At 37.8% G+C, this 22,503-nt stretch overlaps 1 protein-coding gene across 3 annotated transcripts in view; it reads right to left on the reverse strand.

The window, feature by feature from the left end:
- VRK2 (VRK serine/threonine kinase 2) overlaps window positions 1–22,167 on the reverse strand; it is a 59,569-nt gene extending 37,402 nt beyond the window's left edge. The window contains exons 1-8 of one of the 3 annotated variants that reach the window (XM_058164881.1): window positions 21,957–22,167; window positions 19,181–19,318; window positions 15,578–15,633; window positions 13,477–13,546; window positions 12,786–12,873; window positions 12,000–12,108; window positions 10,516–10,608; window positions 657–789 (exon numbers count right to left, since the gene is read on the reverse strand). In XM_058164881.1, the coding sequence (XP_058020864.1) occupies window positions 657–789; window positions 10,516–10,608; window positions 12,000–12,108; window positions 12,786–12,873; window positions 13,477–13,546; window positions 15,578–15,633; window positions 19,181–19,313 (682 nt within the window). In that variant the 5' untranslated portion in view covers window positions 19,314–19,318; window positions 21,957–22,167. Of the gene's footprint in view, window positions 1–656; window positions 790–10,515; window positions 10,609–11,999; window positions 12,109–12,785; window positions 12,874–13,476; window positions 13,547–15,577; window positions 15,634–19,180; window positions 19,319–21,534; window positions 21,810–21,956 lie in introns of those variants that run through there. The other 2 variants (XM_058164883.1, XM_058164882.1) reach the window with 2 other exon arrangements.
- Between the last annotated feature and the right edge of the window lie 336 nt (window positions 22,168–22,503).

Below are 22,503 nucleotides of genomic sequence, written 5' to 3' on the forward strand. Positions count from 1 at the left end.
CATAGTCATGTGGTTTTCCTATGGATACTTGACAACTGGTTCATATTTATGACAGTTGCAATGTCCTGGAGTCATGTGCTCCCCTTCTGCAACCTTCTGACAAGCAAATTCAATGGGGAAGCCAGATTCACTTAACAACCATGTTACTAATTTAACAATTGGAGTGACTCACTTAACAAATGTGGCAAGTAAAGTTGTAAAATGGGGCAAAACTCACTTAAGAAATTTCTCACTTAGCAACATAAAATCTAGGCTCAGTCATGGTCGTAAGTCGAGGACTACCTGTAGTTGTATGGTTCAGTATTTCTCATTCAGACCATTAATCATTCTTTTTACATATCAGCAGCCCAGACGAAGCATGGAACTGACTTCTGGCCTAAGAAGCACACAGTACAAACTCCATAGTGAAGGATTCCAGAAATATTCTGAAGACCTATGCTTGCAAAAAACAAAAAGTTCACCTTTCACAATAGCACAAATAACTACATTCATCTTAATAGGACAGAAAGTTATCACATGCAAAAAATGAAAGCTACTTCAACTTTACTGAGAGCCACCATTGCTCCCATATTTCACAAATTCAGAGTAATTTCTGAAGTGTTTGAAAGTGGGGAGGAGGAAGGGGGAGTGGAGGAAAAGAGATGAAAGACACTAACCTACTCCCTTGTGTGCATCTATGCTGGTAAATTCCATTGTACCATTATGGCCCCTTTTAGGATTTTCCTGATATTCTTTGTGGTTCCCACTGGGACAATATCTGTAGGCGAGTCCATAATCAGCAAGATAAACCTGGAAGACATGAGCAGAGACATGAATGATGCTTTCGTCCTCTGAAAAAGTATAACCTTTCTAATTAAGCCAGAAGAAAATGGTGGCTTAAGGACACTGTTAGATCTGCATTTTATTAAGCCAAATTGCACCTCAGGATAAAATATGTACATCTGGGGGCTATTAACAGCTACTTTCCCCTTCTAAGTTGTGTGCCTTCTACGCGCTACCTTATTTCCAAGCAATACAGAATAAAATCACATTTTGTTCTTAGGCTCCTTTCTCTCCAGGTGGGCATCCAGACATCATAAAATGCAATATGTCTTTTATCTTTCTTCATGCTGCTTATGGGAGCCTTCCTTCTCACAAAACACACTCACACACAGATCTCACCTTTCAACAACCAGCCCTGCAACAAGTTTGAAATAAGTTCAGTTACAGGCAAGAAAAGTTTCACAAACAGCCATTGCGCTAACATACCAAATTTCCCTCCAGAAAGTATTCTAAAGGAATGCTTCTCTCTACCATTGAACAGCTGATTTTCAGAACTTTTCTAAGCCACTACCATCCCCCAAAGTGAACACTTATCATCCTAAAGTGAACAGTGTCATTCTAAAAAAGGTAGATTCTACAATACCTAGATTTGGCAGAGATTAACAAAACAGAGTGGTACTTTGGTGTGGTAATTAAGGCATCAGGCTAGAAACCAGGACAAAGTGAGTTCTAGTCCTGCCTTAGGCCCAAAGCCAGCTAGGTGATCTTGGGCCAGTCACTTTCTCTCAGCCCTTGAAGAAGGCAATGCAAACCACTTCTGAAAAACCTTGCCAAGAAAACCACAGGAACTTGTCCAGGTAAGTCTCCAACTATTGGACATAATTAAACTGAGGGGGAGGGAGAAGCAAAATTAAAACAAAACAGTAGTATAAGGACAGAAACCTAAGCTATACCAACTGACCTCTTATCTTATTTTTTTATCTTATGGCACTTACATTGTGAGAAAAATCAACTTGATATATTTATGGTAAGATTTTCTTTCTTAATTAGTTTAACTTTTTCTATTTAATAGAAAAACATGTTAATGTTAACATATAAACATGTAATTACAAAAATAAAACTATTTAAACTTATAAACTATCACAGAATGCAAGACCTCTACTTTAAAACATTTTGTTTCTAGAGCAGAGTAAGATTTTGCAAGAAGGAAGAAATGGCTAAGAGAAAGAGAAAAGTCCTGTTTTGGCCTATTCTTCACCTACTTCCCCAACTTAATGCTTTCCATTTCCGCAGGTATAATATCAAATTTTAAAGGAAGTATACTCTCTATTTGCACTTCATATTTCAGTCCACTATAAGAATTAGGGCAAGAATAATTCAGCCAGACCAGGAAAAGACCCATCTTAGAATGTCAAGGACCTTGGAGTACTCATATCAAATGATCTAACAACATCGCCGAAAAGGCATTAAGAGTTGTAAACCTATCTTGCGTAGCTTCTTCTCCGGTAATATTACACTACTAACCAGAGCATACGAAACATTTGCTAGACCAATTCTCAAATACAGCTCGTCTGTCTGGAACCTGCACTGCATATCGGACAATTGATTAATACAATTGAACGTGTCCAGAAATATTTCACAAGAAGAGTCCTCCACTCCTCCACTCGCAACAAAATACCTTATGCCACCAGACTTGAAATTCTGGGTTTAGAAAATTTAGAACTATGCTGCCTTCGGTATGACCTAAACATAGCTCATAAAATCATCTGCTACAATGTCCTACCTGTCAATGACTACTTCAGCTTCAACCACAATAATACACAAGCACACAATAGATACAAACTTAAGGTAAACCGCACCAAATTCGATTGCAGAAAATATGACTTCAGCAACAGAGTGGTCAATGCCTGGAATGCATTACCTGACCCTGTAGTTTCTTCCCCAAATCCCCATTAAGCTTAAACTCTCTATTGTTGACCTCACCCCATTCCTAAGAAGTCTGTAAGGGGTGTGCATAAGAGCACCAGCGTGTCTACTGTCCCTGTCCTAATGTCCCCTTTTATTCGTATCCATTTCATGTATTCATAATCATGTTTATACTTATATATATTATCTAATACGTACTCGACAAATAAATAAATAAAATAAAATAAATTTTGTTTTTCACAGAAGCAACTAGTTGCAGGTAAAAGATGGAGATGTATTTCTTCCTATCATTGCTCCCCTGCAATTGGTATTTAGAAACATACTATTCTCGATTCAGAGGCAAAATTAGTATTTCCTCCTTAGTAAATTCTAGCATCACACATTATATCAGCCTGCTGCCACTATTAATAGTTTGGTAGAACAACAGCTGTATACTTTAAAGTCTACAAGGGGCACCCTGCCCTAGACTTTTTAAGACTACAGCTCTTGACAGACTTGTTCTCGAGAATTTATCCTATCTTCCTTTAGAACCATCCAAGTTAGTGATCACTGCAGTATTTTGTGTAAATTCCACAGGTTAACTTTGCAAAATTTATTTATTTATTTATTTATTTATTTAATCAAATTTTTATACCGCCCTATCTCCCGAAGGACTCAGGGCGGTTTACAGCCCGATAAAAATACAAATATAATACAAGATAAAACACTAATTAAAAAACTTATTTAAATAGGCCAAAATTTAAAATTACAATTAAATTGATAAAACCCCATTAAATTAAATTTAAGATTAAAATTCTAGTCCAGTCCTGCACAAATAAATAGATGTGTTTTAAGCTCGCGGCGGAAGGTTCGAAGGTCAGGAAGTTGACGAAGTCCTGGGGGGAGTTCATTCCCCCCCACAGGGAGCCCCCACAGAGAAGGCCCTTCCCCTGGGTGTCGCCAGTCGGCACTGCCTGGCAGACGGCACCCTAAGGAGACCCTCCCTGTGAGAGCGCACGGGTCGGTGGGAGGCAATCGGTGGCAGCAGACGGTCCCGTAAGTAGCCCGGCCCTAAGCCATGGAGCGCTTTGAAGATAGTTACCAAAACCTTGAAGCGCACCCGGAAGGCCACAGGCAGCCAGTGCAGTCTGCGCAGGAGTGGTGTCACATGGGAGCCACGAGGGGCTCCCTCTATCACCCGCGCAGCCGCATTCTGGACTAACTGGAGCCTCCGGGTGCTCCTCAAGGGAAGCCCCATGTAGAGAGCATTGCAGTAATCCAGGCGAGATGTCACGAGAGCACGAGTGACCATGCATAAGGCATCCCGGTCCAGGAAGGGGCGCAACTGGCGAACCAGGCGGACCTGGTAAAAAGCTCTCCTGGAGACGGCCGTCAAATGGTCTTCAAAGGACAGCCGTCCATAAAGAAACAAAAAATAAAGATCTTGGAAGTATGTATTCATACAAATGAAATGGCAGAAAGAAAAGAAAAAGTTATAGGAAAGTATCACTTCTTTCACTTGCGCTTACACCCCTGTAAATCCCAGACGCGCATCTCTATCCAGGCCAAGCTATACATCGTGTTTCAAAGGTTATTCTTTAAATAACAGTGTAAAGATGAAGAACCAGGATAATAATGTAATTTAATTTCCTTTCATTCCACATTCAATTAACACAAGATAATATAACAAATTAAGCAAAAAATACATTAGATTACCATAGTCATTTCTTGTGAATGATATGGACAGTATGATCAGTTATGGCAAAACTTGGGCTACCTGTTGCATGAGCAACCAAAGCCTAGAGTGAACTTACTCTTTCATGCAAGCAAGGATCTCTAAATAATACCTTGCAAACCAATGGACTGAGAGCACTTTGGTACAGTAGATAAGGCATAAGGCGTATGATTAAAACTCAAGAAATTGAGTTCTATTCCTGCCTTAGGCTTCTAATCAGCTAAATGACCTTGGGCCAGCCCTAGGAAGGAGGCAAGGCAAACCATTTCTGAAATCTTGCCAAGAAAACTGCAGGACTTGTCCAGGAGTCAATGCTGTCTCGAAAGCATTAAAACAATAACAATTACAGTCCACTATTGCCTACATCCCATCAATTAGCTGATACATACAATGTACAGACACACTCAAAAGAGTTGAGTATGTTTAGAAAAGCATAGTGGCATAAATATGTCACCTAAGAGACATGGAGTAGAAATAATAAATTCAATACCAAAGTTAGTTACCAAGCACGAAAAGGTATGCTGAAAAGTATCAAGGTCGGGGTTGGATAGTGTTGAGATCCCCAAAAAAGAGATAAGAAAAAAAAAGTGTTTATGAATTGATGTATGTATAGCTGCAGGGTATGAAGGGATATACTGAATGGTGTCAATATGAACCTTATTAAGATTTTCTTTTCTTTCTTATCTCTTGCTTCTGATTTGTTCTGCTCACTATTTTTACAGTTTTTTGTGCTACTGTATAACTCTACTTGCCTCAAAAAGAACATGATGTAAATATATTCTTGTATTTGATAATTTTACATTTCTGTCATAGTAAAAGTTACAATCAGATGCATCTTCTGGGAACCTCTGAGTATTGCACTCAAAGCTTTTGTGGGCTGCATATGTCTCTCCAATTTTACACTGTTGCTGTACTTCAGGGGTGTCAAACTCAAGGTCTGTAGACTGGATCCTGACCACAGGATGCTTAGATCTGGCCCGTGCAGCCACCCTGGAAACAGCAAAGGACCTGTCCAAAGCAGAGCTCCTTTTCGCTGGTAGATGGCTAGCTAAACAAACTAATAACAAAACCAAAAAAAAGGAGAAATGTTTCCCCTTTTGCATTTGAGCATGAAAGAAGGGACAGGAAAGCAGAAAATGAAAGAGGAAAGACAAAGAAAAAGATGGGAAGAGAGCAAGGAAGGAAAATAAGAAGGGAAGGAAGAAGAAAGGAGAATGAAGAGGGAAGGAAGGAAGGAAGGAAGGAAGGAAGGAAGGAAGGAAGGAAGGAAGGAAGGAAGGAAGGAAGGAAGGAAGATTATAATGTGAGTGAGGGAGGGTCTGAGGGAAGTCCTGCCTTAGCACTTGGTCATTGCAGGTGATGTGGAGTTGGCCACGCCTCCCCAGTCACGCCCCCCAGCTCCCAGAGTTCGAACATAACCCTCATGTGGCCCTCAATGAAATCGAGGCTGTATTTCATTCAATGAAGTGTTTCAAAGCATTAATAGATAGTAGAAGAATGAAGCTGGCAGTATATAAATTTAATAAATATTATATGGCTCTTAATGAAGGGCAAAAATGGTGCCAATCAAGAATCCATTTACAAATCCACATGATGAAGGAAATATTTTATATCAAAAATTCAACAATTGTTATTAGAACTTTTAAAATGACTTTAGCACCTTAATGAGAAACTATTTAGCACAGGGGTGTCAAACTCGCGTTTCACGGGACGTATCAGGTCTTTTTTCCCCTTCACTAAACTGGGTGGGGGCGGGGCCAGCACGTGACACAACTGGCCCACGGGCCACGAGTTTGACACCCCTGTTAGCAGAACTTGAGAGACTATCCTTATACCGTACATACCCAACACAGTTTGGAAATAACTGTTTTCACACACAGCTAGCATGTGGATGTTGTGAGTTGGGAAAGAGGGAAGTGGGAAACCGTTCTAACTTACCATCTACTATGCTGGAGAAACTACTTTTTACATCACTCCTTAACTATTTTTGTTCCTCCTCAGAGGTAGGTTCCTGTCCTAAAAAATATGAACATCTCAAGAAATGATCTTACTCTTAATTATGGTGCTCTTGATGCGCTTTGTCTGATCTTTTTTTTTTAAAGCCAAAGGGAAATAAGCAAGTTATCTTGTAACCTATTCTGTTAAAATGATTAGCTCCTCTCTGAGCTTCAGGCAAGTTTTGCAGTCTTGGGACGGCTGAAGTAGCATGTTTTAAAATACCACTTCTCGTTGCAGCATCGTCTATGCATATTGAGAATGTGACACTAGAAGCACAATGCTCTTATTTCATTGGATTGTTCTTTTCAGATTATGCCAGAGATTATGATACAAAGACTGAAGATTGGAGGCAGCATCTGGAATTCTCAGAAAAGGCAAAATGCTTTATCAGGCTGACTGCTTCCTCTATTTGCTCTTGCATTTTCTCGTGGATTCACTTTGCTTAGTATTCAACCTAGCCAAGCCAGAAGACAATAATGCATCATATCAATGTGAAGCAACTATACTACTGAGCCTATCAATTTAAGATGTAGCTTAATTTCAGTGTAATGTTGACATGAGGAGGATTTTGTTATATATTGCATCCAAGCTCATACAAACTCCACCCATAATTTAAATTTATTTAAATGACAAGCAATGTAAACAATGGAACAAAAGGATTCCATATAATTATCTCAATTACAAGGGAGTAATTATTTAATCTAATCTACCGAGAAGAGGAGAGGAAGTCAGTGCATTAAGCCTAAAGTAGGGCTGTCAAACTCCCACCCTGAGGACCGGATGCATCACACACTGGCCACACCCACGCCCAGTTTAGTGAAGGGGAAAAAAGTCACGATACGTCAAGTGACAACACAGTTACAGAATACTCAGGCTTAATAACAAAAACCGGAATTGATTAGAAGCTTTCAAATGACATGCCTTCAGAAATTAAGAATGCCTTAAGAATAAAATTAGTAACAAAAAACAAGCTTCCTTGAAAACAACTTGTCCAGTGCTGATTTCCCTCTGCAAGGCATTCACTCTGGTACAGGATAACATTGCTAGAAATTTTCAAAACATTCTCATTCATTAGTAGTCCTCTGCATTATACTTTCTTTCATAAAGGGGAGGAAAGCTTCTCATATTGAATTGCTATGTTTTGTGGAATGAACAAGAATTGAGATTGAGCTTAATAGCCAAGAAAACACTGGAATTCTCTCCTCATATTATCTGGAAAAAAAGGAGTGGGGGCGACATGGTACCAGTGTTCCAATTTCTAAGAAGCTCCCACAAAGAAGATGGGTGTGTGTGTGTGTGTGTGTGAAGCTATTGTCCAAAGCACCTGAAGGCAAGACAAGAAGCAATGAATGGAAACTAATCAAGGAGAAAGCAACCTAGAAATGAGAAATTTCCTGACAACAATTAATCTTGCCTTCAGAAGTTGTGGGTGCTCCATCACTGTAGATTTTTAAGAGGAGATTGGGCATTTATTTGTCTGAAATAGTATAGAATGTCCTGCTTAAGCAATGGTTTGGACTAGAAGATCTCCAAGGTCCCTTCCAACTCTGTTATTCTATTATGTATTCTGGAATACTTAATAGAAGAAAAGAAAGAGGGAAAGACTCTTCATGAGTGAGAATTTTATACATGCACAGAGAATCCAACCTAAATCTTTAGAATTCACAAACACCAATCTTTTATCAGATAAAAATTCTTTATTATAAAACAATATATGCTTGGTTTTATTGCATAGCACTAAGTAGTAAGAGAATTATAACCACTTTTTTTGTATTATTGCAATAAATTACTATTAATAGCCCTAAATTATAAATTATAAATTACAAACAACTGCCTTCAAATCCGTTAGAGGGGAAAATGCAGTACTGGGAATATTCATACACAAAAGACTAAAAAATATCCTGCCCTTTTGCTTACCTGTTTATACAACAGCTTTCCAAACAACATGTTCTAAATGAAAGCTCTACAATGACCTCTGGAAACCAAAAATGTGTTTTTAAATATTCACATACATGCCTCAATTATCCATGTTCAAGTTTTTTACTCACTATATTTAAAGGCAAAGTATCCACAGGGTAGTAGAACACAGTTTGAAGAAAAACATAACATGGGAAGTATTCCACTTTTCATTTTTTTTAGTCAATGGAGTTGCCATATAAACCTGATGAGATGTATTGCTTTGTTAGCACAGTAATAAATTTGGATCACCAGTGTATTAGGAGGCCAACTTAATTAGGCCGCAGAATTCAATGACAGCGTTATTAGCAGTAAAACGGCAATCAACTGCAGCACAAGATGTAAAACCTGATCTTCCCAAAGCATTTATCCCTGGGGGCAAGGAGTTCTGATTGACTTCTGGGGCATTTGTAAGCAGGGAGCCTGATCCAGCTGTCCCATGCAGAGACAAAATCATTCTCTGTTGAAGTTGCAGGGATTACTCAGCACACAAGTCTCACAGCTGTATCCTATATTTTTTTACATTGCAAAACATACTTAAGTGCCTAACTGTACACTTCAAAATTTAACTATGTTTGTTCTGTCACTATTATCTATAGAGTAATTTGCATTATCTTAAAGCAAAATTAAAGCAGTCACTATACATTTTATATTTAAAGTGCATATTAATGCTCACGGGTGTTGTGTCTGTGCCCCCCAAGCCAGGCCCCCTGCCAGAAAGTGACTCAGAAAGTGAGGGGGAAGGACCATCAGGACTTACCTCTGGAGCACCGGCTCCTCTGGCTCAGCTCCAGGAGCCAGAGGCAGGCCAGGTGGAGGAAATAATGAGGCCTCCATCCCCGACTCTTCCCCCCCCCAGGCCACACCTCCAGACCCAGCTGATGCCAACCAGGCCTGGCTGGATCCCAGGTTTCAGAGATACGAGAGGCGGCTACAACAAAGGAAGGGGTGGGGCAGGCCTAGAGAGTGCTGAGTCACGGAGCCACACCCCACAGAGTATAAAAGCAGCCCTGGCTGCTCTTCTGCTCTGTGACGAGCAAAAATTGAGCTGAACTATTTGACTCGTGGAGAAGTGAGCTGAACTCTTTGACTCGTGGAGAATTGAGCTGAACATTTGGCCTGGATTGCTGACTTCCTGGTTGCCCAGCAACCCCAAGATAAGGGAGACTTTGGCAGGCAGCTGCAGATTCCCTGCCAGGACTGATAGCAGCTGTCAACTCAATTACTGGCTCGTTTAGCTAGCTCGCATGGCTGAATCTGGGAGGGCACAGAACAACGGGGCTATCTCCTACTTAAAAGAATAAATGGATCTTGTCCTGTAAGACTTAATACAAAAAAACCCAATGTCAGTATTTCAAAAGCAGTAGTTCAACAGAGTTTGTTGAGACCATCATTTTGAAAATAGTCATTAAAGACTATGCCGCAATCAGAACTAGGAATAACATGGTTGAATCTGAGTCAGTCATGGTTGCTCACTAGAGGCTACCAAAATTAATGAAGTTTGAGAACACTGAATCTATAGATTCCCACCTTAAAGGTTTCCAATGAAAAAGTACTTTTTTTTAAGGCAGGAATTTCCTGAGCCTATCACTGTGATTTTCTTTGGCAAATCAAGTTTATTCAGTAAGTCTGCCACAAGCAAAGTACCCAGCAACCATGGATGCCTTTAACACTAGATTTGGCGACCGGCACCAGCCTCTCAATTTGTCAATTATGAAAAAAGCAAATAGAAGTAAAATACTTTTTCAACTGGTAAAATATGCATTTTCAGCATGCTAATTAGCTCTATGTGCATTTTCTCATGTTGATTTCAATGTATCTATATGGAAAAAAAAATGAGCACATAGAGCAATTTCCTTCACATATATAAACAAGGCATTTAATTCTTAAAGCCATTAAAGATTCAGATGTTTTGTAAAGTTTTGGTAACAAATCACATCATTGAGCAACTACACAGAACAACAGTTTGTAAATCAGACTGTGAATTTCATCTGAATCAGAAAACAACCCCCCCCCACATGCTTTCTTCTCCTTAGCAACAATGCATGCAGTTTAAGCAACAACCAAGTCTACACCATCCTGATTTTTTTGCAAAATCAAAAAACATTTAACAATGAAAAATAAGATGTATGGATAGGGGATACAATATATTTATTTACCTCATGTGAATTTTTGTAGTCCAAAAGTAAATTTGCTGCTTTAATATCCCCATGCACATATTCATTTTCATGAATATATTCCAAGGCATCTAGCTAGTGGGCAAGGAAATGCTGTATTACAAAGGAAACCAGTATTTGTATTTATATTACAACCATCCCCACAATATTATTTAAAAACTTAACAAGTTTTCTTAAATACATGAAGGGAAATATTACAGGTAGTCTTCAACTTACAATTAACCACTGGGCCCAAAATTTCTGTTGCTAAGCGAAATCATTTGTTAAGTAAATTTTGCCCCATTTTATGACTTTTCTTGCAACAGATCTTAAGTGAATCATTGCAGTTTTTAATTCAGTACTTTAGTTGTTAAGTGAATTGGTTTCGCAATTGAATTTGCTTGTCAGAAGATTGCAAAAGGAGATCAAATGACCCCAAGATACTGCAGCCATTATAACTGTGAATCAGTTGTCAAGCTTATGAATTTTGATCACTGACCATGGGGAAGACGCAGTGGTCTTAAATATGAAAAACAGTCATAAGTGACATTGTAATTTTGAACAGTCACTAAATGAACTGTTGTAAGCTGAGGACTACCCATATTTTGAAGGAAAAACATTTCTTAATCCAATGAAAAGCCAAAGTAAACAATTTAATTAAACATAAATACTATATTTTGGTAGTCTGAATAATCGCTTAAAAGGGGAGAGTAGAGACTAATAGCCAATTTTTAGATTTCAAGTAATAAAAATATATGTAAGTCATGATACGGGACCGCCTGCTGCCGCCAGTTACCTCCCATTGTCCGGTGCGTCCAGTGCGCTCTCACAGGGAGGGCCTCCTTAGGGTGCCGTCAGCCAACCAATGTCGGCTGGCGACCCCCAGGGGAAGAGCGTTCTCTGTGGGGGCCCCAGCTCTGTCGAAAGAGCTGCCGGTGGGACTCCGTCTTCTCCCTGATCTTAGGACCTTTAAACGCGAGCTCAAGACTTTCTTTTTTCACCAAGCGGGGCTGGCCTGATTGATTGATTTTAATATTTGAGGATTTTAGCGGGTTTCTTAATAGGGGTTTTTATCTTTTGTATTTTTACCTTATAGTTTTAAGCATACAGCAGTCTAATTAGATTTTTAATTTTGTTATGATATTTTAAATGGTTTTGGATTATTCTCGTTTTACTTGCTGTACACCGCCCTGAGTCTTCGGAGAAGGGCGGTATAAAAATGTGAATAAATAAATAAATAAATAAATAAATAAATAAATAATAAGACTTAAATATCTTTTAAATATGAAATGCAGATGCTCAGCTCAAGCTTTAATTAATTAGCTTCACATCATTACATCAGAGGAAGAGAAGGACGGAGAAAGTCCTTCTCCTTTGTAGTCATTCTTTCAAGCAAAATTAAACAAAGATCATTTAAAAATGCAAGATAGTACTTAAAAAGGTCCGTTGATCCCCATCCCAGGTTTACTCTGAGGTTTTATACCTACCACCTGTATCGCAATATGCAGAACAGTTTCCTTGTTAAATTTTCTCCCTTGTCTTTCAAAGATGGTTTGAACATCTTCTCCTAATCTTTCCATCACCATAAATCTGTAACTAATATAGTATGACCATAAAGAAAAACAATGAGAACATACTGCTCTTACATAAAAAGTCAACAACAAAAGCAAATGTATATGAGTGAAATAAACTGATTTGTTTAACTATATTACCGTATTTTTTGGAGTATAAGACCTTTTCCCCCCCAAATGAGGGGGAAAATCTGGGTGTGTCTTATACTCTGAATGAAGCTTCAGAAAAGAAGCCCCCAAACAGAGCTTCAGAAAAGTAGCCCCCAAACAGAGCTTCAGAGGCTTTTTTTCTGAAGCTGTTTCAGAGGCTTTCAGAGGCTTAAAAAGAAGTTTTTTCTGAAACAGTTTTCAGATGTTCCAGAGGCAGAAAAAAAAGCCAAAAAAAGCTCACAACCAAGGAACCTGTTGCTAAAATTCACCTCTAGAACAGCTGATTGGAGGTATTCCAGGAGGCCGATCCACCTGCCAATCAGCTTTTTTCTTATTTTCCTCCCCAAAAACTAAGGTGCGTCTTATACTCCAAAAAATACAGGTAGATATTAATCCACCTAATGTGGCAGCAATCTCCAAGATGTTACACAAAGCATATCCTTCTTTGACATTATTGTAAAGTGTTTCCTCATTTTTTTCAAGGAAGGTCTATTAAAATTCCCTACCCCAGAATTCTTGTTCAGCTCTGCTGTATTGTAATGTCTTCCTTACCTTTTACCAAGATGTTTGACTTGGCCTGATCCCAAGAAAACAGGAATGCCTAAAAACGATAGTTGTTTCAGCTTCATCCATTTTTTGACTGACAAAAGATGAGAGGAAAGCAGGTTCTTTAAAACTGTCCAGCTTCTTTTTTAAAATATTTTATTTATTTTCATTTATTTATTTATTTTGTAATATAATATATGTAAGTATCATACAAAAAGATTATATAGTATATAAACATATATATGAGTAAATATTAGGAGGTATAAGCATATATATATATAGGAAAAAGAAAAGAAAAACAATAGGACAGGAATGGGGTGAGGTCAATAGTAGAAAGTTTTTGGTTAAAGCTTTTAGGATTATGGGAAGAGACCACAGAGTCAGGTAAAGCATTCCAAGCACTCATGATTCTGTTACAGAAGTCATATTTTCTTCAATCTAGATTAAAATAAATAAAATAATTATTATAATAATAATTAATTATTATTAATAAAAATAATAATTAAAATAAAACATAACTATGATTTTTGGAAATATCAGAATACTATGTTATGAAAATGTATATACACATTAGGTACATCTGCTAAAAGTAACACTGAAAAAAGGTTAAATTTTCATAAGTGATTATTCCCAAGCAATTATTCCTGAAAAAGTATTAATAGTAGCTTGAAATAGGACACTTCTGTTGCGGACTTACTATGTTCCTGTTTTGCAGCTCGTTGGTAGAATTTCAGTTCTGAAAATAAGGGCCCATTTTCAAGATATTCCTATACAGATATATATAAAAAAGCACAATTTTTCATGTCAATTATGTGTTACATATAATTCAGCGTTACACATAAATAGGGAAAGTGTTAAGAAGTAGAGCTTGATCAAATATGAGGAGAAAGGACAACCACACATTAGCTTTGTCTAATCATCCCATCTAGATTTTGTTTTATTTGAAATCCAGAACAACCAAGGCATTCCAGGCTCCAGTTCTGCTTAACTATGCTTGGCTTGTCTGGCAGAATTTTGTAAAGCAGACCTTTTGTCTGGATTGAAAAAAATAATAATTCTATGTTTTTGTATAACCCCAGTGCGGATAATGCCTTCCAACTTACACATTACAGAATTTTTAAAAAGAAATGAAATCACTAGTATGGGAGACTTTGATAACTGAAACGTCTTTAGGGAGACTGATTTTGCCCTGCATGGTCCTTCTAGGAAATTCGTAATTTCTGTTGTGATAACTTTGTCTTTCAGGTCATGGAGAAAGGCACAAGAGAATCAGGTATCCCTGACTTCTTATTAATCAATAGGAAATGTTTCAGTATTGTACTAAGGAGATAAAGGTAAACTTCCCATGTAATTTTGAAAAGACTATTTTAATTAAATATACCATTATTTTTCCCCCCAATCCAAACGAATTTGGAAAGACACTAAGTAAAGTTGCTCAAACTCTGCCCATCTATTTATTGCACAGTAACTCCAAAACCTGAACACAGCAGAGCCAGATTTGGTAGAAGAAGTTAGCAAAAAAAAAAAGATGGAATGAACAAGCTGGAGGCTATAGCTATTCAAAAAATAAATAAATACAATATTTTTCGGACTATAATACGCACCGGAGTATAAGACGCTCCTTAGTTTTTGGGGAGGAAAATAAGAAAAAAGCTGATTGGCAGGTAGATCGGCCTTCCGGAATACCCCCAATCAGCTGTTCTAGAGGTGAATTTTAGCAATAGGTTCTTGGTTGTGAGCTCTGTGCCTTGCTTTTTTTGTGTGTGTGCTTTTTTTTTGCCTCTGAAATTTCTGAAACTCCATTTCAGAAAAAAACTTTTAATGCTTCTGAAAGCCTCTGAAACAGCTTCAGAAAAAAAGCCTCTGAGGCTCTGTTTGGGGGCTTCTTTTCTGAAGCTTCATTTCTGATGCTTTTTTCAGCTCTGAAAGCTCCGTTTGAGAAGCTGGGTGGGGCTACATTTGGAGTATAAGACACACCCAGATTTTCACCCTTTTTCTGGGGGGTAAAAGGTGCATCTTATAGTCTGAAAAATACAGTAGCTATATCCATCTCTAAATGGAAAGTGGATTGGAATATTACTGAGTACTCCATTCTAAGTGGGTTTTTTTTTTTTTTTTTGGTCACAAGATCCAGAGCAGAGCATACAAAGCTCACTGTATGTTTTCCAGGTCACACATCATGTGATGGAATGTAATAGGATGGATTCCCAAGATGAAAGGTCTGCATTCCAGAGGAATAAGAGACCAACTCAGTTCAGATAGTTTGTGTGAGAGAAAGAGGGTGAAGACAGCCTTTTTCTAACAGTTCCCAAAGTAAATGTTCATGTAGGTAGTAGCCTGCTTTAGACTGACAAGATGATGTCTATAGGTGAGGAACAATAAAGAAATTGTTGGAAGGATCACTGTGTCTTTCTTGTTTTTGGCGCCTGACACACCAACATAGACAGATGTAACATAAGAAGAGAGCTGAAACACAAAAGTCCTCATCAAAAGGCAAGATCACCAACAACACAATACCAAAACTTCCTATAACAACTATTAGTAAAATACCAGAATCAGGGTAATACCTTGTGCTAACTTTTCTCATTTTCTTTTTCCTTACTTTGGTAATTTCTTAAGACTCTGACTGGTAGAGCAAGGACTGTCTTGCTCTAAGATGTTCTGTGAATCTTCTGTCTAAAAGAATACACTCACTTCAAATAAACAAAAATGTAAGGGAAGCATGCAATTCTCCCCTTACATTCTTCCCTGAATTAGAAACAATAAAAAGGCAATATTTTTAAAGTTGTAATAATTACCACTTTAATGACATACACAGCATTGTTTTCTACAGGAACATCAAGATAAGGGGAACCTGCAAGATAAAATTGAGGCAGAGAATGTTATAGAAGACTTGAGCCACTTTATCTAGCACTGAATTTCAACTCAACAAGAGAAGAGAAGATGTAGTTATATTCCTGCACAAATATTAACACCTGGAAAAGCATTTTTCTTCAACAAGAGTTTGACTATAAATGAAATAATGTATTTTTTCATTGCTTTCTTCATAATATGTGATAAAGCTCTATCATTAATATTATTCTTGTTTTTACAAGATTTAAAGTAGTATGCCAGGAAGTCACCAGTTTGACTTCAATTTATTCAGTGAATGGACTAGAACAGACTTGGAACAGCAAGCTTCCCCATGCACATAACAAGACAGCTTTTCCTAAGATGAATGTGATTAGAAACATGGAGTTCACCTCCCATCACTTTCAACCAAGACTATGCTGGCTGGATAATTCTGGGAATGCCACAGATCTAGGGGGGGAAAGGAACATTTGATTCAGAATCCAGAATTCCTACATGTTAAGCCTTCTGAGCAGAAGTAAGTAGTTTCTCATCCCCATATCGGCTATATCCATATTTTCCTCTTCTTAACTTACAATATGAAATGGATGACTTCCAATGGGATACTGAAATTCACCTCCAGTCTAATTAGTCCTTTTGCATAACTTCTGTCCCATGCTTCATGAAAATATGTCCAATGATGCCCAATGAAGAAGCACTAGTATTCATTTGACATGATTCATGGTAGGCCCATTCCAAGTGGATCTTCTCCAGATATCATTTCAGTTTCACCTTTTAGAAACTCAACTATTAATTCTAATCGAGTTAACATTGTCTTTCTATACAAATTTTTTCTAACCTATACATAACCTCATGATTTTTAAGTTCTGGTCAAAGTAAGTTAGTAAATGTTGAATAAAGAATATATTAATATAAACAGCTGAAATCCAAATCAGGATACAGAATAATTGAAAGGGGAAGAAATTGGCTACCATGTTCGCCCTACCATGTTATTCTATCATTTTGATCACATTCATTGAAAAAGTTGATAGATGTACTTGCAGGATATGACAAGGCTATCTAATAATAACATCTAGCTGTTCAAATTAAATGTTTTAATCTTTTGTTTGTACTTCTCTTCAATTTTATCTATGTACTTACTTTATAAATAAACCCAATATTGGTTTGGTTATACCGGTATAAACACAAGGTTTTCTTAATTTGTGCAAACAACCTTAATAAAAAGATGCCCAATGCATCCATTTTATACAGAATAAGACATCTTTTACAGCTAATCAAGTATTAACCACTGAAAGTGGTCTTGCTTTGTGATAAGAAAAAAAAAGTATCCTCTGCCTGCACAGCATGAGTTTTGCCATTAAGCTATGGCTGTTCCCCATAGCTTTTGTTAGTTTCACATGCAAAAGTAACATCAGAGCACACTTCTGGAGAATATTGCTTTTTTTCCCTCTCTCCACACAATGATAAGCTGGCACCATGGCACCCAGAAGTCCGACAAAGTAACTTGCTGGTTTTGCTTGCCAGCTGGAACCCACAAATTTCCATGTACAACAGTTTATTTGTGTAGCAATCATCTCCTGGAATAATGGAAAAAGTGCCTGCAGTACATCTTGTGGAGTCAGTTTTGCAGGCAAAGTTTACACAGAGGGAAGAGGAAAGCAGTGCCTATTGGCAATTAAACAGAATTCCCAACTCTTGTCCACAGCTGATCTCATTGCCACTGCTGGAGCTCTGGCAACAAATACTCATTTTGCAAATATAGATGGCCTCAAGAAAGTGGAGGTTTGTACGTGAGCATGCTGTGGTTATAAAAATTTGAAGAGTAATAATTTCCTATGGGTTTTACTTATATGCTAACTTCACAATATCTATAATCTGCAGACATCCCAAGATCAGAAAGTACCAATTCTAGTGATTTCCCCCCCCCCCCCAAATTCTTTACTACTTTTACAAAGTAACAGCTAGGAAGACAGGATTTACTTTTACGTTTTCCTTCATTTTTTTTGTATCACCCTTCACTAGTCAGGTGCCCTCCAGATGTGTTAGAAAAACATATAGAATTCCCATCTGATAAGCCAAGACGTACAAACTAAATAAATCTGAAAGTCCTCTGGTCAAGGAAATCTTATTTACATATATCTCCTGTCCTACTCTTCCACTTCTACTCAAACCAGTAATAAAGCTAAATGGGCATGAAACTGTTTAGTACTCAAGCTGGAGACTAAGGAAACATCAGTTTAACAAGTTTTAGTACTGCAAAACTGAAGCAAGGCAAGAATATTTGTATAATGTAAAATTATTTTAATCAAGGAAAGTAAAACATTTGCTAGCTTCTGCCTGGGTACTAATCCTAGTAAACTATCCATCTGGCATTTAAGGTGCCAGTTCTTTAATCTTATCTGATATACTCTTGGTTTCTTCCTCAAGTGCAAATGAGAGAAATAACCATGCTGAAACCAATCCTGAACAAGTTCCCCATCAATTCTCCACAACTCTCAACTCTGGAAGCAGGGTTTGTGGGGCAAAGTAGAACCAACAGAATAATCAATCTTTGGATTCTTTTGCACTATGAAGTACAATTATATAAAGAAGTGTTTGAAAATTACCCACAATGGAAGAAATGGAGAGTGAATATCGTGGAACTTGCTGAGATAGTCCAATTGACTCCTTTAACTAGAAATACCATAGGACATTGTTAAAAGTTAATGATGATTGAAAACCCATTATTGACTCTTTACAAGAAACAGAAAAAATGATGTTATATGGTTTTGAAAATTAGAATAAAAATATTGAGAAAATGTACATAATGCTGTAATCATGGAGTTAGAGATCTTATGTTTATACTTATAATGGCTGTAAAAGAAAATAAGAAGTTACTTCTTTATTTTTTCTTTTCTTTGATTTTTGCATCACTGTCTTTGTTCTTTCTCTTTCTTTTCTCTCTCTTTTATGCTAAATATTTGTTACTTGTTTTCATTCTGTATTACAAATTAATAAAATTTATAAGAATGGAATATTCAAAAATTATGTGTTTTTATTTATTACAATATTTGGTTTGGAACAGCAATTTTAAAAATAGCACAATCTGATACTGAATCAGAAAAACAACATGACTCAATTTCATATTCAAATCAAGGATTCAAAGTTCCTTTATCAAGATACGATAAAGTATTGTAACTTAAATAAAAACTTTCAGCTATTTGAGGCTGCAAACAAAAGTAGACCCTTAAAACAGGAAATGTCTGATTTCATGATTTACATGCAAAGGTTTTGGAAGGAGGCCCTTTAAATCCTAATTATTATTCAGGAAAGTATAATTTTCCTCCTTTTATAAAGTGGGGTCCTTTTTATAACATATTAAATCTCTTTTGCAGACAAAATATAAAGCTCAATATTCACATATGAAGTGTCTAAGATGTCTTAGCGGACTTCTAGGAAGCCACCTCCCAAAGGGGTGGTGGACAAAGAACATATCTATTTCCTAGTTACATTGAGGGATGATTCCAAGCAGTAAGTCTCCCACACAAAATATTTCATACTACATGTCTTACCTAGATAGACCAAACCAAATCCTCCATAAGCAAACATAGGACCCAACCTCCATTTCCGTTTGTGGGTATCCGTCAATATTATTCCTTCTTGAAGAGGATCTGGGAGGTTGTTTTTTTCCTTTTTGGGAGGCATTATGCCTGAACATAAGAAATCAAAGACAATTCTTAGAAAAAGCAGCACATGCTGTTTCTATAGAACTAAGAAGTTCTATAGACTTCTTAGTGGGTTTTTTTTAAAAAACAACCCACCATAATACAGATAACAGCAAGCTTAGCCTCTTTGTAACACCTTAAAGTGATTCAGCTGATGATATAAGAAGTCCTTGCTGAATATAATTGAAAAGGGCAGCTTTGGCCATAATAAAAATCACCTTGAGTTGTGAGAAATACAAATATTATAATAAGTATATAACAGTGATAATTTGCCTTGTCAGTTTCAGCTGTTTAGAGTGAATATGCCCAGATGTCTTTAGTAAATAACACCTCTTCCCTTGTAAACTACAAGCATTTGGCTTGATTCTAGCAGTGATGTTTTGATGGATCTTCATTTGTTAGATAAATTTGGTAACAATGTATCTGTCCCCACTTCAGTGTACATTTGTCTAACTTTGTTTCTCATGAATAATAGGCAGTCTTTTCTTCTTGAGACAAAATCTGAAAACCCCTTAAGATAATTGAAACTGAGCATCATGCAATATTGTCTGTGTTGTTTTGGGCAGTATTATCAATTTATTATACTTTTCAGCTGTCTTTATGTACACAACTGCTTGCTTATACTTTACCTGTAATTACAGCATTTCAGATAAAGTGAGTGATTTTGATACAATGCATGGTTGGTTTCAGTACTCTAAACCCATGTTGACTAGGCAGCCAAAAGTAGCACATTGTCAAGACTTAAAATAAGCTCACAGCAAAAAGCATCTTTAATACCTTTGCATGCTTGGATTCTCCCCCCTCTTAAGATGCAAGAAGAAAAGGGATCAGTTAACAAATGTGAGGAGATACATTTTCCTTCTACTTTCATTAATCCCACACTACAGGAATGGGGAGGTTTTGATTCCAAGACTGGTATCAAAATCCCAAACCCAAGTTTTCAACCTTTTTTCTTAGCCTGGAAAAAAAAGGTGAACATTTTATTCTTTTCATTAGTTATATCATAACATCTGGGTTTTGGTTTGTTTGTTTGTTTTTCGTTGTTGTTTTTTTAAAGAGGAGGGTGAGGCATTTTTCCTGCCATGGAAATAAGTAGAAGAAAACTCACTTGCTTAATGTCTGTGTGACAGCAATTGAAAACAAAGTGATAAGACCAAGTTCACAAAATGGTAATGGCAATTCAAAAATTCAAATTCTAGAAAGCAAAACAACTCTGCTTCTTTCATTCAAACCTGGGCAAGACATTATTTAAAAACAAAACCAAGATTGATTAAAAGTATGTGTGACATAGTGTTTCCCAGAAATGATAAACTCCAGCTTCAATGGTCCCAAGGCAATATGGCTATCGTTTCAGGAATTGTTAACTTTTTATTATTATTATTTTTGCAAAACTCTTGACTTCCATATGAAACTAAAGGCAATCATGACTCCAGGCCAGCTGGACTAGCAATTACATAAGTGAAAATTGTGAGTACTTATATCCACAGGGTATTTGAATAATGATTTGTACTGTAGATAAGTTTGAAATTAAAAATAAACAGTACATTGTTATAGATGACTTGTATTTTATTACTTTTTTTATTTAAAAAGAAATGTGCTTTGCCTCCAGAGATAAAATATAAATAAAAGATATATTAATGTTTGAACGTATTCATATAGCTCTCAATATTCAATAATATCTCAATATTCAACTACATTCCCTTCCACCAAGAAAGAAACAGCCCAGGGTGAAACATGTGCAAGAGATGGCTTTGGAATTTGAAGGATTCCCTGGAATTAATATGTAAGTCAAGCTTTCCTTACAACTCTGTCCTCCATATAAGCCTTATATGTAGTCTATTCCCTTATATTATAAGGGAATAGATTACATGTATTCCTACATAGCATCCAAAAAACAGGTGGGAGGCATTGTGCTCCTATCAACGCCAACGTAACTCCTATCTTTATGGAGGCTACATTTACGATACACTACTCCCAGCAGCAGCCTTAAAAGAGAAAATTCATTACCCAGCTTTCCAGTATCTATAATAGCTTACACATATGAAGAAAGCACCAAGAACTTTGGAATAACTTCTCGGGTTATATCCTTCTAAACAGGACTGAGGACTATTTGGGGACGGGACACGTTAAAAACATTTACTTATTTAAGAAACTTCATATGGCCTCCCAACTCTCTCTCTCAGCGAATCCGGGTGACTCACTTCACTTCCATTAAGCCTGTAAACAGCGAGTAGGCAAGACAGGATTAATTGAGGAGGTGACCAAGAAAAACCACAAATGGAGCAGAATTCGACCGTGGAGCTGCGCATAGGGACAGCGGCCAGTTGCCTTTCCCCCTTGACTCTCATGTTTATTGACACCATTACTCAGATGCCCAAAACTGCAAAAAGTCAAGACAAGGGGAGAACGCGCGGAAAGCTCTTCGCTTCGGAGGACAGGAGAAGTTGAGGAAGAGCAGCAGCCCCACACATTAACACTTCTAAGGCGAAGAACAGTCCTCCCCGGGCCCCACAACGGCACAAGGACAGCCGTTTACTTCCTACACCCCCTCAAATCCCATCCCGCCCCCCCCGCCCCGCGCACCACCATTCCCTTGCGGTGGAAGGGCCGTATCGTCACTTACCCCACTGGTGAAGTAAGGCCACGCCCCCGTCTCTCTCCCACGCGCTCGGCGCTGCTTCTTTTTTTCCCCTCTTCTCCGTGTGGTTCCTCTGCCGCGGCTGGCGGCCTATCAGAAAAAAGCGTACACGGCCGAGGCAGTCACGTGACGCGGCACCGAAAGTTATTAGTCCGTGGTTAAAGTAACGGCGGTGTGAAGGCGACAGGCCGGTCAGCGAGGCGATTAGTTGCGCGTGTCCTCTAGCCCAGGGGTCTCCAACCTTGTTCCCTTTAAGACTTGCTGGCTGAGGGACTCTGGGAATTGAAGTCCACAAGTCTTAAAGGGAACAAGGTTGGAGACCCCGATCTAAATGACAGTCAAATTAATAAATCAAAGATGGCAAGTACGAAATGGAGATCACGTCAAGGGGGCCAGACAATCACTGGCCAAAAGCCTAGTTGAAGATCCAGGTCTTCCCAACTCTTCTAATCAACAGCACACTGGCAGCCATCTAAATCTGGGGTGGAGGGAAACTTCACTTCAGAGAGTAGTACCCACTGCTATAGAGAAG

This window comes from Ahaetulla prasina, chromosome 1 (genome assembly GCF_028640845.1).
Source record: "Ahaetulla prasina isolate Xishuangbanna chromosome 1, ASM2864084v1, whole genome shotgun sequence".
Lineage (NCBI taxonomy): Eukaryota > Metazoa > Chordata > Lepidosauria > Squamata > Colubridae > Ahaetulla > Ahaetulla prasina.